Genomic DNA, 13,450 nt, shown 5'->3' with positions numbered 1-13,450 from the left:
CAAGTCCTCTTCTCATTTCCCACTTTAGCACTTACCCGACAGCAAGGACCTGCAGGGCGCGCTACAGATTGGTACCCTGGAAGAGCCCGCGCTAAGATGGGGTCTCCAGATCATCATGGAAACATTGCTCACCCCATCCCACCGCTCAGAGCTACTGTCTTCCACTTAAAAACATCCGAATTTCTTCTAATGCCATGAAGCAAACAAAAGAGCAATAAGGATAAGTTATACATTCAATAATCTTCTCCCAATGCCTTTGTCAGTGCTTTTCCTGATCCCAACCAAGCGTGAAGTAGCAGCTCATTGAGATCTGATCCCTTTTACTCCGTTGGAGCATCAACGTCTATCTATGAGTACAGTATAATAACGCACTCGAGCTCCCTGAGCTTGCCGAGAAGGAAATCCCATCTTTTGCCCTTTTTTTTCCCCATTACTAAGGTGTTTTTAACTGTAGGCTACAGGAGCCTACCCTTGGGATGGCAGAGACAGTAGGAAGGTATCCATCACGAGGAGCTACGGCCTTCCAGTAGACAAAGTGGAAACAAAGAGGTCTTGTCAAAACAGACGGGGTTTGACCGCATCCTGCAGTAAAAGGACAGGGTGGAAATTGCAGCAGGAGAAATTCCTATTAGTTATTAGGAAAAAAAAAAAAAAAGAAATATGAGAGTCGTAAAGCGCCGAGGCAGTGGCCCAAAGAGGCCGTGGAACACCCAGCCTTGAAGGTGCTCCGAAGTCAGCTGCCGATGACGCTGGCGTGACCCAGAGCTACCGTCAAAGCTGGCCCTGCTTGAACAAAGACTTGGAGAGACCCCTTCCGACCTAAGCGATGGTTAATACCTGCTCACATAAACCACGACGAGAGTAGGAACCTGGCTCTGATGCCGAGCTGAGGAGGCACTTCTCAGCCATCTGCTGACGAAGGACCCTTCTGTCCTCTCTGTCGCTCCCGCTCTTTGCTGCACCAAACCCCAAACTGACTACCCATACTTAGCAATAAAATTGGAAACACAAATGTCGGATTCTGTTGTAAGCAGAGTAACTGCTGCAGGAAAAGCCCTCTTAAAAGTTCTTCAAGAGAATTATGTCTATGCCCTGTGTGTCCTGTTGGTGCTGCTGATGCCGAATGATCTCAAAAAGCAATCAATAGAATCATAGAATCATCTAGGTTGGAAGAGACCCTTGGGATCATCGAGTCCAACCATCTACCCTACTCTACAAAGTTCTCCCCTACACCGTATCCCCCAACACCACATCTAAACGTCTCTTAAACACCTCCAGGGATGGTGACTCAACCACCTCCCTGGGCAGTCTATTCCGATGCCCGACCACTCTTTCCGTGAAAAATTCTTTCCTGATGTTCTGTCTAAATCTACCCTGGTGGAGCTTGAAGCCATTCCCTCTTGTTCTGTGAATAGTACCAGGACCAGGTTCCTAGACCTGGTAACATTAGTTTATTGCCAGAAAAAGGTCATCTATCAATAGGACAAACGTCAAATTAAAGTATAAACTCTGCAGACAAGGGTTATTGAATTCTGAGAAATCAGGAGAGAAAAGCGCTTCCAACATCGCTGTCGGATGTAGCCTATTTCTTCCGTAACCTACACCTGAACCGGAGGGTTGCAGGTAGGGCTGGGGTGGCCCCGACCGCCGGGGCTGAGGAACGCTCCCAGACTCACGGAAACCACCCTCTAGGCATCAAGGAGCCCAACGCACGCTGTGCAAGAAAGTTTTCAATTAGCAGCGCCATAACGAATGTGCCCAAAGGAGGTGGAGCTCCTGCGGGAGATCCTACTGTGCGCGACAGCTCGGAGGGAAGCGAATTTTACAAATATCCCCCAGGCACCTAACGGCCAGCAGACTGAACTCCATTAAAAGGAAGAATAATTGATGTATTCCACCTCTCGGACAACATACGCTTGCCGTGGAGAGCAAAGCTTAGAAGCAGATTTTAGCACAACGTAGGGAAACGATACCCACTTTTTAAAAAAAATGTAAATAAATCTTTTAATCCTACAAGCGAATTTAACTATAAATATCCCACTAGAATAGATTAACACGGTGAAATTCTCCAAATGAGTTTCTCCTACGTTGTCAGCTAGAAAAAAAGCGGGTTTATTTTATTCCTTCTATTTTATTCCTTCTATTCTTTGTACATCAGCAATAGCTGCATTCCAGGGGTGGATGAGGAGATCGTTTCTGCGATATTGTTTCATAGAATGCAGCAGGTAATTTGGAAAGAGTCACTATCAGAAAGGCTAAAATGGGTAATAAAGGGCTCACGTATTGCTTTCGATAAAAGAAGAGACCTACCAGTGAATTACCCTTTCTCTAACACAACAGAATTAGCATATATTTACATCTTCTGGTAAACTGAACAATCCGTAATAACAGAGAAGAACTTTGTTCAATTAAGTTCAACTTACCAAATGCTGAAAAATTCAAGTGTGCACCTTCCATCATCACAGAGGATGGGCCTAATAGCTTCTTTGCGAATGGAAAGCACAAATCGTAAGTTTTGGAAAGTCAGCGCGTTTTTTCCACGCCAAAAGGTTTCATCCAATGGTTAAACACAAGCGGGTAGATAACACGGGGTTTAAGCATCAGGAGTACTAATATCTCCTGAAAATCAATCTCTTGTGTTCAGGATGCGGAAGAGTAATATATGTGGCTGATTGAGGCATCAAAACCTGAAATTTTTGGCCTGGGAGAAGTTCCCACCTGAGCGTTAAAGCTCTCTTTAGCCAAAAACATTTGGTTTGAGAGCGAATATAGAGAACAGTGGAAACTTGGCTGCACATCTGCAATATCCCACAAACTTTCTCAAGAAACGATGGACGTGTCACCATTTTTTTCGCTGTCTTTTTTTCGCCCTATGGTATTAACCGCTTTTTTTTTTTTTTTTCTAGTTCCTTTAGTCTTTTGCCTATAAGCTCTTTGAAGTAGAGTCTACCCATAGGTTTCCACGTGAACTACACAACGAAACCCTGATCTCATCTCGAACCTCTGGGCACTACTGCAGCACAAATAATAAAGATATGTTAATACATCAACCCGCTTAAACTATTTCCTGTATTTAATTAAAAATTGTCCCTGAGGAGCGCAGTTCTGCCCATCTGCTTCACAGAGATGTGAGGGATGAAGGACAGAGGGGGGTCCTACACATCTACATGTCAAACGAACACCACCTAACCGGTAATTTTTCATCCAATCTCACCGTTGAATCTCTTACCGCTGTCGAGCGCATGTTCTTGCTCTTTGGTTGATAAATTAGGACTCCAGTCGTCTTCTAAACATTTGGTTAGGTGGCAATACCTGGGGCTTTGCCTTACTCTGCTGCGGTGTGAGCTCCAGCAGCGTCCTCCAGCAAGGGGACCTCCTTGTCTTCTCGCAGGTTGTGCCCTCGTCAAGACACCTCTCAGCGCATCATCCCGAGGAGTCAACATAGACCTACCCTGGAGCCATGGGGCCCTCGGGAGAGCGCACCGTGCAACGCAGGGAGAACACGACCCTACGGTGGACCGGCGAAGGTCATGGCATCAAAAGAGGTTGCTGCAGCCGGATGGCAACGACGTCTCTCACTATTCTGGAGGAGCCTATATATTTATAGGTACTCAGGCTGATTCTGGACCCATTTCACTTCTAAAACACTAGGGAAAGTGTTTAACGGAGCAAAGAGAATTTATAATGAGAATCTGTTCAGTGCTTTTATTTTAATGTCGTTCAGGAGATGAACGGCAAATCCATATTTACAGTTGTTTTTAAGATGCCATCTCATCGTACATTATGCCTGTTTGCCGATTTCTCTCGTGAGCTACGTCCCGTATGCATTATAACAAAGTGTGCAGGGCTTTGTTTTTTTAAGCAAAGACTGTAATTTGAGCACGCTTAGAAATAGGTCTTGCCTCCTGCGGAGATGTGAACCTTTACAACTCCCGCGGTGCAGTGCAAGCTCAGTGCACGCCGTGTCGGTAGGGATGCGAAACAACCAAAAAAAAAAAAAATCCCTCTGCGTATCACAGACATTTGTTATTGATGTTACAAATGCAGCCCAACTCAGGAAAAGGAAAGAAGTAGCGTAGCAGAAAATGAAGCGTAAGACATATGGACAAATGAATAAAAAATGAATGTCCGTGACTCGAGATGCTTTCCGGTATCAGAGGAAACGCCAGTAATGTACCGGGAGGGTGAACTTGGGCGTGTGGGCAACGTTTCTCCAGGCTCTCGTACACGAAAAATAACAATGGAAGTTGCACCGCAAGGAAAGGTTGTGTTTTCCTTCACAAAGAATCAGTCTTCCATCCAAGCAAATGTGCATGTATAAGCCTGGGTCACTTAGCTGGTTTGATCTCCTTGGCATCCGCGACTGAGATATCAATGAGACTCCAGAAGGCAAAGCAGAGCATCGTATCCACCCTTTTCCCTGAAAACTAAGTCTTGCAACAAAGCTTCCTTTTTTGGTGTCGATGAATGAATACAAAGAAAAAGAAATATTCTCGGCTACCCGCATGATTTATATTGTAATTTGGCATTAAGAGTTATTTTTCCTTCTTTACCAACGAAGAAGAGCAACACTCGGCTCTTCTGTTCCACCTGTTGACAGTAGATCCTAAACATTTTGTCAGGGAAACCAGTTCAGCTATTTTTTACGATGAGAACTGAGGTGTAAACTAACTAAAACGCCCTACAGAAAGTCAGCCAGAGCGAAGCCTATGAGCGGATTCCTACCCGTGGGAATACGGGCAGGCTAAAATTCACTTTCAACATGAGGACGCTCTTGAAATCCACCCAATATCTGATTTGGGGGAGTTAGGCAAGATCTGCTCGCAATGTAAATAGTGCGTGGACCTCAAGCTGACCCTTCGCTTGGCAGCAATTTCTCCATCCTCTGTAAGCAAAGTAACGGCAGGGAGAAATGAAAGGAAACCGTTGCATCGAGTATTTGCAGAAATGGCAGCACTCTTTAAATGACAATCAGTTTTCAAAGGCTAGAGAGAAAATGAACAGTCCCTGGAGTCTCAAAGTGCCTTTACTTGTTAGTGTTGTGCTTTAATGTGTTCTATGAGAGGAACGGTGAGATGCATAAAATTTAACATATTTTTGTTTGATTTTCGCTGCTCCATTTTGTATTAAAAATGCAAAGGGAAGAAAACAACCCAAAACTACAGTAAAAAGCTTTTTTGTTCCCTTTCATGTCTTTGTTATAAGCCACAACTGTCATCTGCAAAGATTAAAGAAAATGAAGAACCTTCTTTCTCTCCCTTTGCAATAAAACAAAATGCTCTTTTTTTTGCCTCGTCTACGCATAAGGGTCAAATTTAACTTGATCCGCAGTTAAGATGAAGGTGAATTTGATGGAACCCTTTGTATTCCTACTGTTGCGTTTGTCAAAATATAAATTCAGATCTAAAAAAGCTTTATCTTCATTTCTTGTTGCTTGTAATTAACTGGTGATTTTCTTTTTCTTTTTTTTTTTTCTTTTTTTTTTTTAATTTTTATTCCTTGATTAACGCAGGGATCCGTAAAGTTTAACATTTGTGCCATCCAAAACTCCAGTGTATCACCCGAACAGTAACGCTCGCATGAAGGTGCGCTGAGACAAAACCACCCCGGGTGCCAATCTCTCGCTGTGTCATATAGAGCCCCTCGCGCCGGTCCGTATAGACCAGGGGAGACCGTGCAGCCCCCTCCAGCATTATAAAATGACTTACCGGTGTGAGTTCTTCATACGTTCTTATTATTTACATGGTGGCTCTAATTCTCCAAACTCCTAATTAAGCCAAAATTGTTCACGTCCATCAGATTTCCTCTTCGGAGCTTAAAATTCTCAGATGCGTGTAGCTTCAGGCTTCACGGGGGGAGAGGGAGTGCATTTGGAAAGTCTTTGCTGGATTTTTGCGGCATATTATGCACTTTGCTTTCATTGCTGGGCCAGGAGGATCAAAGGTTCAAGTTAAAAAGAGACACGAAAATAATATTTCGAGACGGGCACTCCAGCTTCCCAATCAAACTCTTTCAAGAGGGCGCACGCGAATTCCTACGCGCTCCGGGAGACGAATGGAGCTTTTTCTTAGGTCACATAAAGGCAACTGTACTTAAAAACTCTTTCTAAAATTACGCCTCGTTCTTCTGTTCTCACGTACGTAAAGGGGGAGGAAGGGATGTGCTCTGAAGAAGAAAGTCCACGTTTCTGTAAGACTCCGGAATTTGGTGCAGCTTTCCCCTCATACAGTTTTTAAATGGTCTGAATATCCGTAAACCAGTCATTTTTAGGCACATTTTCCCAGGGAAGGACTGAGGGCGTTTTACAGATGGAAGCATTACTATGGACGCCAGAGGAATTACCTTTTCTGCTCACCTTAAAAGCGAATCTCAGGTTTTCAAATCCGCACCTCTCCTTTCTCCCACGTGGTGCAAACACCCGGTCATCAGCTGCAGAATTATTCCGTTGTTCCTATTCAAATGCTTTTTGGAAAGCATTCTTGCCCGTGGGACGTCACTAATATAGAGCAAAGGCAGCGGCGACAGAGTGCAGCGCCGGGGGGGGGCAACGGTCATCCTCTGGGTCTCCTTACGTCCAGCCTTCCAGCCTTCCCCTTTCAGCCTTTTCCCGTTATTCCAGGAAGTTATTAAAATATCCCAGAATGAGTTATCACAATATCCCAGCGTAACATAATGACGTTTTTAACATATTGGAATACACTATGATAAAGTTACTGTGTTTGATTTTTCCAATACGTTAATTAAAAATACAGCCTACGAAAAGTTTTATGCAAATTATTACACCTAGCATGGTGTTTCAGATATTTTAGGCTTTACGTTTGCCTAATTGTTTAATGGCAATCTCCTTGGCGTGCTTCCCTTTCCTTTTCAACTTATTTCACCAGTAAGCTTTAATACAAAGCTCCACGGAGATGAGCCCAGCCACTTCATTAGTGGCTAGATCAGAATTGGCATCTGGGCATTTTCCAGTATCGTTAGAACCACCATTAATCAGCCAATAGCCTCGCCCTTTATAATCACAAGCAAGGAATTAAAAAAATATATTTAAAAAAAAAAAAAAAAAAGCAGAAAAGAAAATGAAGTGGTTCGCTACAAGTGGGTCTCCCTGTTAGAATTATTCATTGGAGGATCAGTCAAGCACTGATTTCTCTGTCAAAGAAAAGGTTGAAGGAGAGCAGGGGATGCTTGCTCCCGAAATTTCTGAGACTGACATCAAATCTCTTTCATACACTGCAGAAAGAAAATACAACAACTTCTTCACTGACAAAGCTGAAGGCTCTGGATATTCTTATATTCTTCTGCACCTGTGGAGAGTGTCTCCAAGGCAATATGACCACTCAGTCATGAGAAAATCACTCTCATTCACTCTAGGGTACAAGTGTTACCTCTGTATAGTTGTATTCAAGATGATCATCACACAGAATAAAGTTCTGTTATGAAAGACTGAGTATTTTTCTCCATGTTTTGAAGTGATTTACTCAGTAGCTGAAGCATACTACTCAGGCGAGTGCTAAAAAAGCTTGGATACAGGCTGATTCAGTCATTAAAAAAGTTTTGCTTGAAGGAAGTAATCAATTAAGTACCTGAAATGTGATCCAAACTGTCATACGACTTGTGCATATGGTCTCCACCCCTCCCCTATGGGTGATCTACTTAAGGAGATTGTCCATCGCTTCCAAGCCTTGTACTTTCAAGCAGAGTTTCCAAAGTCTTTAGGAAAATGAAGGTGCAGTGAAGCGTCTAATAGGATTTCTAAAGAGACTTCAATATCTGACTTCCATCCAAAACCAGTAAGTGCTACACAGAAAGCATTTTTGCTCAATCATTAGCAGCAGACTGAAAGTGCAAAGAAGTCTGGAATTTCACAATCACCACTAGAACGGTGAATCCGGATGCGTAACAGTGCACAGCACGGCTAAGATACAACTACGGACCTCCACCGGGGCCAAGAGGAAGAAAAAAAAAACAACCAGATGATGGAGCTCTTGAATGGGCTGAACGATCCTCGCTGTTGTCTTTTCCTGCTTGGTGGACTAGAGAAGGACCACGGGGTGATACAGCTCAAACTCAGGTGAGTCAGTTAAACCTCTGAAGTTGGGTAAAATAAATAAATAGTCTAGAGTGTAGGTCAGAGAGTTTCTCACTAGTTCTGTCCTATCACAAAGGTTTCACCACCAAACACCGACATATCACGATCACAAGTAAAGCTACCGTCTTCTCTACAGCCTGGCCGCAGAGAAGATGAACAGTCCTGAGCTTAAAACATGGACTATGTCTTGTTTCCGACTCTGCCTCGATTTTGTTTTATGATACCAGGATATCATTTCGGATGAGACTTTAGAATTATAAAATTGAGCACACAAATAAAAAATTACAACAAATTACTGTATTTCCAGACGTGTATAACAGTCATACCCAACCGTATTCGTAGGATGTCCGTGCAGGTGGCCAACAACGACCCACGGCTGCACAAACAAGTTAGGGAAGGAGGAACAAAACCGGCACCAATATCAGGATGAGGAACCGCAGCCTTTACGTATCCAATGAGCAGGAATGGCTACAGCGACCCTACGGCACACCTATGGGGGGAACCGCCAAAGGGGCATCACGGACAGAGGGGAGATTTAGATGAGATATTAGGAAGAAATTCTTCCCTGTGCGGGCGGTGAGCCCCCGGCGCAGGGTGCCCCGAAAACCTGTGGCTGCCCCATCCCTGGAGGGGTTCAAGGCCGGGTTGGACGGGGCTGGGAGCAACGTGGGCTGGGGGGAGGTGTCCCCATGGCAGGGGGGGTGCAACTGGATGGTCTTTAAGATCCCTTCCAACCCAAACCGTTTTGTGATTCTGTCACGAAGGCAGGAATTTCCAGGGCAGCCGGATGGCGGATGCCGGGAAGGGAGTAAAGGCGGTGGGCCAGGCCGGGGGCTGTTAGCTTCACCTTTCCATACCCCCGCGCGTCCCTCTTCTCAACCCCTCAACTGTAAGGTCTCCGGGAAGATGTCCAGGAGATGCTTTTGTGCAGATCTGAACACAGAGGGGAGAAAATTGTTGCCAGGAGAAAGATCAGACGTGCACGGATGGCGCCAGGGTGTTTCGCGGCCCTGTTCAACCCGGCAGGGCACTGGTTTTAACAGCAGAGTTCTTCACCGCCGTTTCTCTCAGGACCACAGCCTGAGCTTCTGGAAGTGAAATAAAGCCTGAAACGGACCTGGATTGTTTGGTTTGGGGCATCTGCGTGCAAAAATGGTGACTGTAAGTGAGACTCAGGCGGGATTTCTGAAAGGCATCCGATGTCAAACAAATCTGATCGCCCTTTAACAAAAGCATCTACCGCTCCAGAATCTGAATGCTACATAGATTTGCAGCGTGCTTCCAAATAGCCTACAAAGGAACAATAAAAAGAAGCACTGCAGTGAACCTCGGGAAGCTGCAAAACCCCAATTTCTCAGCTCGACACATCACAGGCTGGATGGAGGCGAAGCGGGGCGACCTCTCCGCAGTCTCCGGCTAACGAGACAAAGGAGAGCTGGGGAGCCAAGAGGAAGGCAGCGCTGAAAGCCACAAGGATCAAAAGGGATGAGGTCTTCGGAGGGGAGAGAAAAACTCACTGAAGTTCATCGTTTATTTAGGTATCAGACTTCATCGTCGCTTCCGCATAGTACATTTAAGATAACGTATTCCGCTCATTCATAGGCTTCATAGGAAATTTCACAACAGGTGGGATGAGTCCACATAACATCTAGGAATTATTTTTTTTTTTCCCCCTCATTCCTGCCAGCAGCGCATTTTGATTCATAACCTTATTGAAAACAGGATTTTTATTAGGAAAAGAATTCTGTCTCATCATTTTGCGTAATTTTCTCGTAAAGGTTTCTAATAAAGTGGGTGAATAATGTAGGAAGTGTTGGCAACTGTTCTAATTTTTTAAAAGCTTTCTCTGGGCCCTTGGTCACGTCCCTCTGGGGTTCATTTTCTGTGGATATTTAAATGACGGAATTTAATTAGTGCAATTCTTCCTGGAAATTGATTTTCAAAGTTGTACACGTGAATGTTCACAGAAGTTGAATTTAAAACGCGCACATGTCAGAATTGGTGACCAAAGTGCTTGTATCCTTATTCAGTGAGAGACCAGACACACGCGGCTTACCTGGACAATGCCAATGACGTTACTCTACTCACGTTTTGAATATTTGCAGTCAAACCCCCAAAAGTACAATGAAAAGATACTTTCCATTTGAATAGTTAATAACTTTCAGGAAACCTCAGTTTATTGGAGGAGGTTCAGCAAAAAAAGAAATATCCAACCCCGATTTCAGAGATCGAATTATTTGTAATTAAATATTTGATACGCCCCAAAGAGTTTCTTGACATTTTCTGGATGTCTGAGTGTTACTTCTGTAATCAAAGTATATTAGTGAAACACCCTCCCTGACTTTCTGGACTTCCTACGTACTTCTGCCTGCCAGCAGAGCTGAGAATATAGAAGAACCCTTTGAATCCACAGGAACCGTTCTAATAGCTGAAGTATACCATCACCTTTCCACAAATACCACGTGCATTTACCCTACGTGAAGGCTTTTCTATCTCCAAGTTGTTCCTAGCCTGTCTTCCACCTGATGGTAGTGGCTGTCAGAGGTCCTATGAGCAAATATATTCACTGCTCATTTACTACGTGAAGGAATACAAACACGAAAGCTTCACAAACCCCAAGACGTTTCTCCAGCTGTTAATCAAAACACTTTTAGTGAGAGCTGACCATTCCGAACTCTATAAAATTGCAATTAGCTTCTCCCAAAGCGTTGGCCTTGATAGCTCCGTCCATATCATTTTCTTTTCTAGTACTTCTGGGTCAACAGTGTTGAAAGACTCAACTAAAAACTCATTCAAGGTATGAAACGGCTTAAAATAAACTTGGGAGAATTGAAATCCCTTTTGGAATTAAAAAAAAATACTTTGCATTTAATCCTGACCGTTAGTTATAAGACACGCACTATTAGTAATAGCTTTTATCTTCATATTCCCCAAAATTTCTTCCGTAATCCAGGCAGCCATCTCTCCATTTTGCACAATAACTTCACACTTGCACAAAACATTACCAAATCGGCATTTTTCTGTAGAACCCAGAGAATATTTGGGAGCGTTTCTGCATGGCTCGTTGCAAATACCTCCACCGTGAACTACACATCTGGACATAGAGACGCTGTCTGACGAAGCAACAGTAAAACCAGTTTATCCCGCTCTCCAGGTTCCCCCAGGGAAAAAAGCAAAAAGGTTGGACGATGGGGTTTCACAGTGCTGTAAAAAAGCAGTTCCAAAGAAAAGCGTCCCAAGATATGACGGAGTTTTGGTCCTGTAGAACTGAGATAACCAGTCCAGCTGTGCACCCCTAACGCCCCACGTTAACGAATCTGCCTGTAATATCTGATCGTTCCCAGATTACTAAGCAGCGAGCTTACCTTTTTTAGCCGGAATAAAAGTGCTAAAGAAGAAATAACGAGGAAACCGTTAAACTTTTGGACTTCCTTTAAACTTTGAACTGTTTCCCCAGCGCTAAGACAACGGTCCGTCGCCACTGGAAGGCTCTCAGCGTACCACGCTGAGAATGTAGATGAACTGCCACAGAGGCTGTGCCATGAATAATGAATAATCACCTCTCTCTCGGCACCATTTTGACAGACCTAAAATAGGAGGTTTGCGACTGCTGTTAAATTCAAACACGTTTTTTGGGGGAAGGGGGGAGGTGGGGGGCAGCCCACGGAATATCGTCTTTAGGTCCGTCTCTCCCCGCAAGTGGGAGTCAGTATTAGGAGCACACGACTTAATAAGATCTCCTGGATAAACCGAGCATTCGATCAAAGAAATTTGACATGTTTGAGAGCGTCGAGAGTTTTGGAGGTAAGGCCAAATGTAAAATGGAATGCAGAAGCTGCCTCAGACAGCAACACGTGACGGAAGCACCAGCGACAGCCTGAAAATAAACCTGCAAAAATAGCACAGTCTCAGAGGAACCTCCTCTGTCATGAAATGAAATGAATGAAAACACTTACTTACCCAAATTTTCAATGGAATAATAACGCTGTTTACTGTCCACCCGCACAGTCTCAGCGTACGGACTGCCCACGCCGTAGCCGATGATGTACCCACGGACGACGATGTTGGGGTTCAGCGGCGGCGTCCAACTCATGACGATGCTCGTTGTCAGGGGCCTGACGTGAAGAGAGCTCGGCTGGTCCGGAACCTGAGATTCTGGGATTCAAAATAATAAAAAAAAAAAAAAAAAAAAAAAAAAAAGAAGTATAAATTCATATTCTACTTATTTATTATTCATAAGGTTCCAGCTTAGATTAAAAGATTTGCACAAAAAAACCCCAACCAGGTGCCCCAGCGTTACATGCAGAGCTTACATGCAATTTCATTTCTGAGCCACATTCTTCCCGTCCAAGAGCACCGATGCGCCTCATCCTGTTTTAAACAGACTATCTCCTAGCGCCCTCCACCTTTAGCCTAAGGCTACAAGAGAGATTGTAAAATGATGCAGGAAAAGGAAAGGTGACCCGCAAGAGAATTTGCAGTAGGACGACTTTTCTCTTCCCTGCTCCGTTTACAAGTGCCGCAGGATCCTGACAGCCGATTGTGTGAGTTGTCTTTGCGCTCACGGATTAGTTAAGAAAAAGGTTTACTTTTTTAGGGATCTGCTAGTATATTCTGGCAATAATCTGTCTCTTTCCCGCAAAAAGAAGTGAATTTTCACTCTTGGACGTGCACCGCTTGCTTTGAAGCTGCTTTAAATAACGCACCGTTTAAAAAAAAAAAAAGAAACAATAGAACGAGATATGTACAGGTATTCCCAGGTAAAAAAAAATCATTACTTCAGGTCGTATTAATCGCTGCGAGTCTATTTGCCCTCTACAAGCCTAATTTGACTGTAAAGGTTAGATGAGTAAACGCCTTTTGTTTGAGTTTACCCAGGGACTACCATATCACAAGTCTCTTCAGCGGAGCTGCACAGCAGCTTGTCTTTTTGAGAGCAGAAAGAGACAAGTTACTGTTTTTCCCCCAATAAAAAGGCTTGCGATACAATAGTTGGCGGTTTATATGGCAGGCAACGAGGACGGGGTAGAAACGAAGCAGTAATAATACAAAACGATGTAAACTCCAACAAAAGACACTGCGCGGTTGTGAAGCATTCCCAGTGTAAACCTTGGAAAAGGTAATAAAAAGAAGAATTAACACTTTCGGATAACCGGTGCCATACGTGTGTCCTTGGTATTTTACGTGCTTTCAGCTGAATTCTTATGAAGACATTAGAACACTCCCAAAACCTGTTGCACCTTCAGGGAAGTCCGATCAGTACATTACCAGTCCGAAAAACACAGAGCAACTTTAGAAGTCCTTTGCATTCAACTCCTTAAGATTGCAAAGCACGAGGCTCGTTTAAAGGTTGTAGAAAAT

The 13,450-nt window shown here is 43.9% G+C and overlaps 1 protein-coding gene across 1 annotated transcript in view; it reads right to left on the bottom strand.

Moving 5' to 3' along the window:
- The window catches only part of DCC (DCC netrin 1 receptor), a gene marked incomplete at both ends in the record, with an annotated part of 609,880 nt that overhangs the window by 73,489 nt on the left and 522,941 nt on the right, over window positions 1-13,450 (bottom strand). Inside the window, one exon of the mRNA XM_082497412.1 lies at window positions 12,050-12,244. Within this exon, the coding sequence (XP_082353538.1) occupies window positions 12,050-12,244 (195 nt within the window). The remainder of the gene's footprint in view (window positions 1-12,049; window positions 12,245-13,450) is intronic.

This window comes from Vanellus vanellus (genome assembly GCF_965231255.1).
Source record: "Vanellus vanellus genome assembly, chromosome: Z".
In the NCBI taxonomy this organism is placed as follows: Eukaryota; Metazoa; Chordata; class Aves; order Charadriiformes; family Charadriidae; genus Vanellus; species Vanellus vanellus.
The sequence above is the reverse complement of the archived record's forward strand: the minus strand, read 5'-3'. Positions and strand labels throughout refer to the sequence as shown.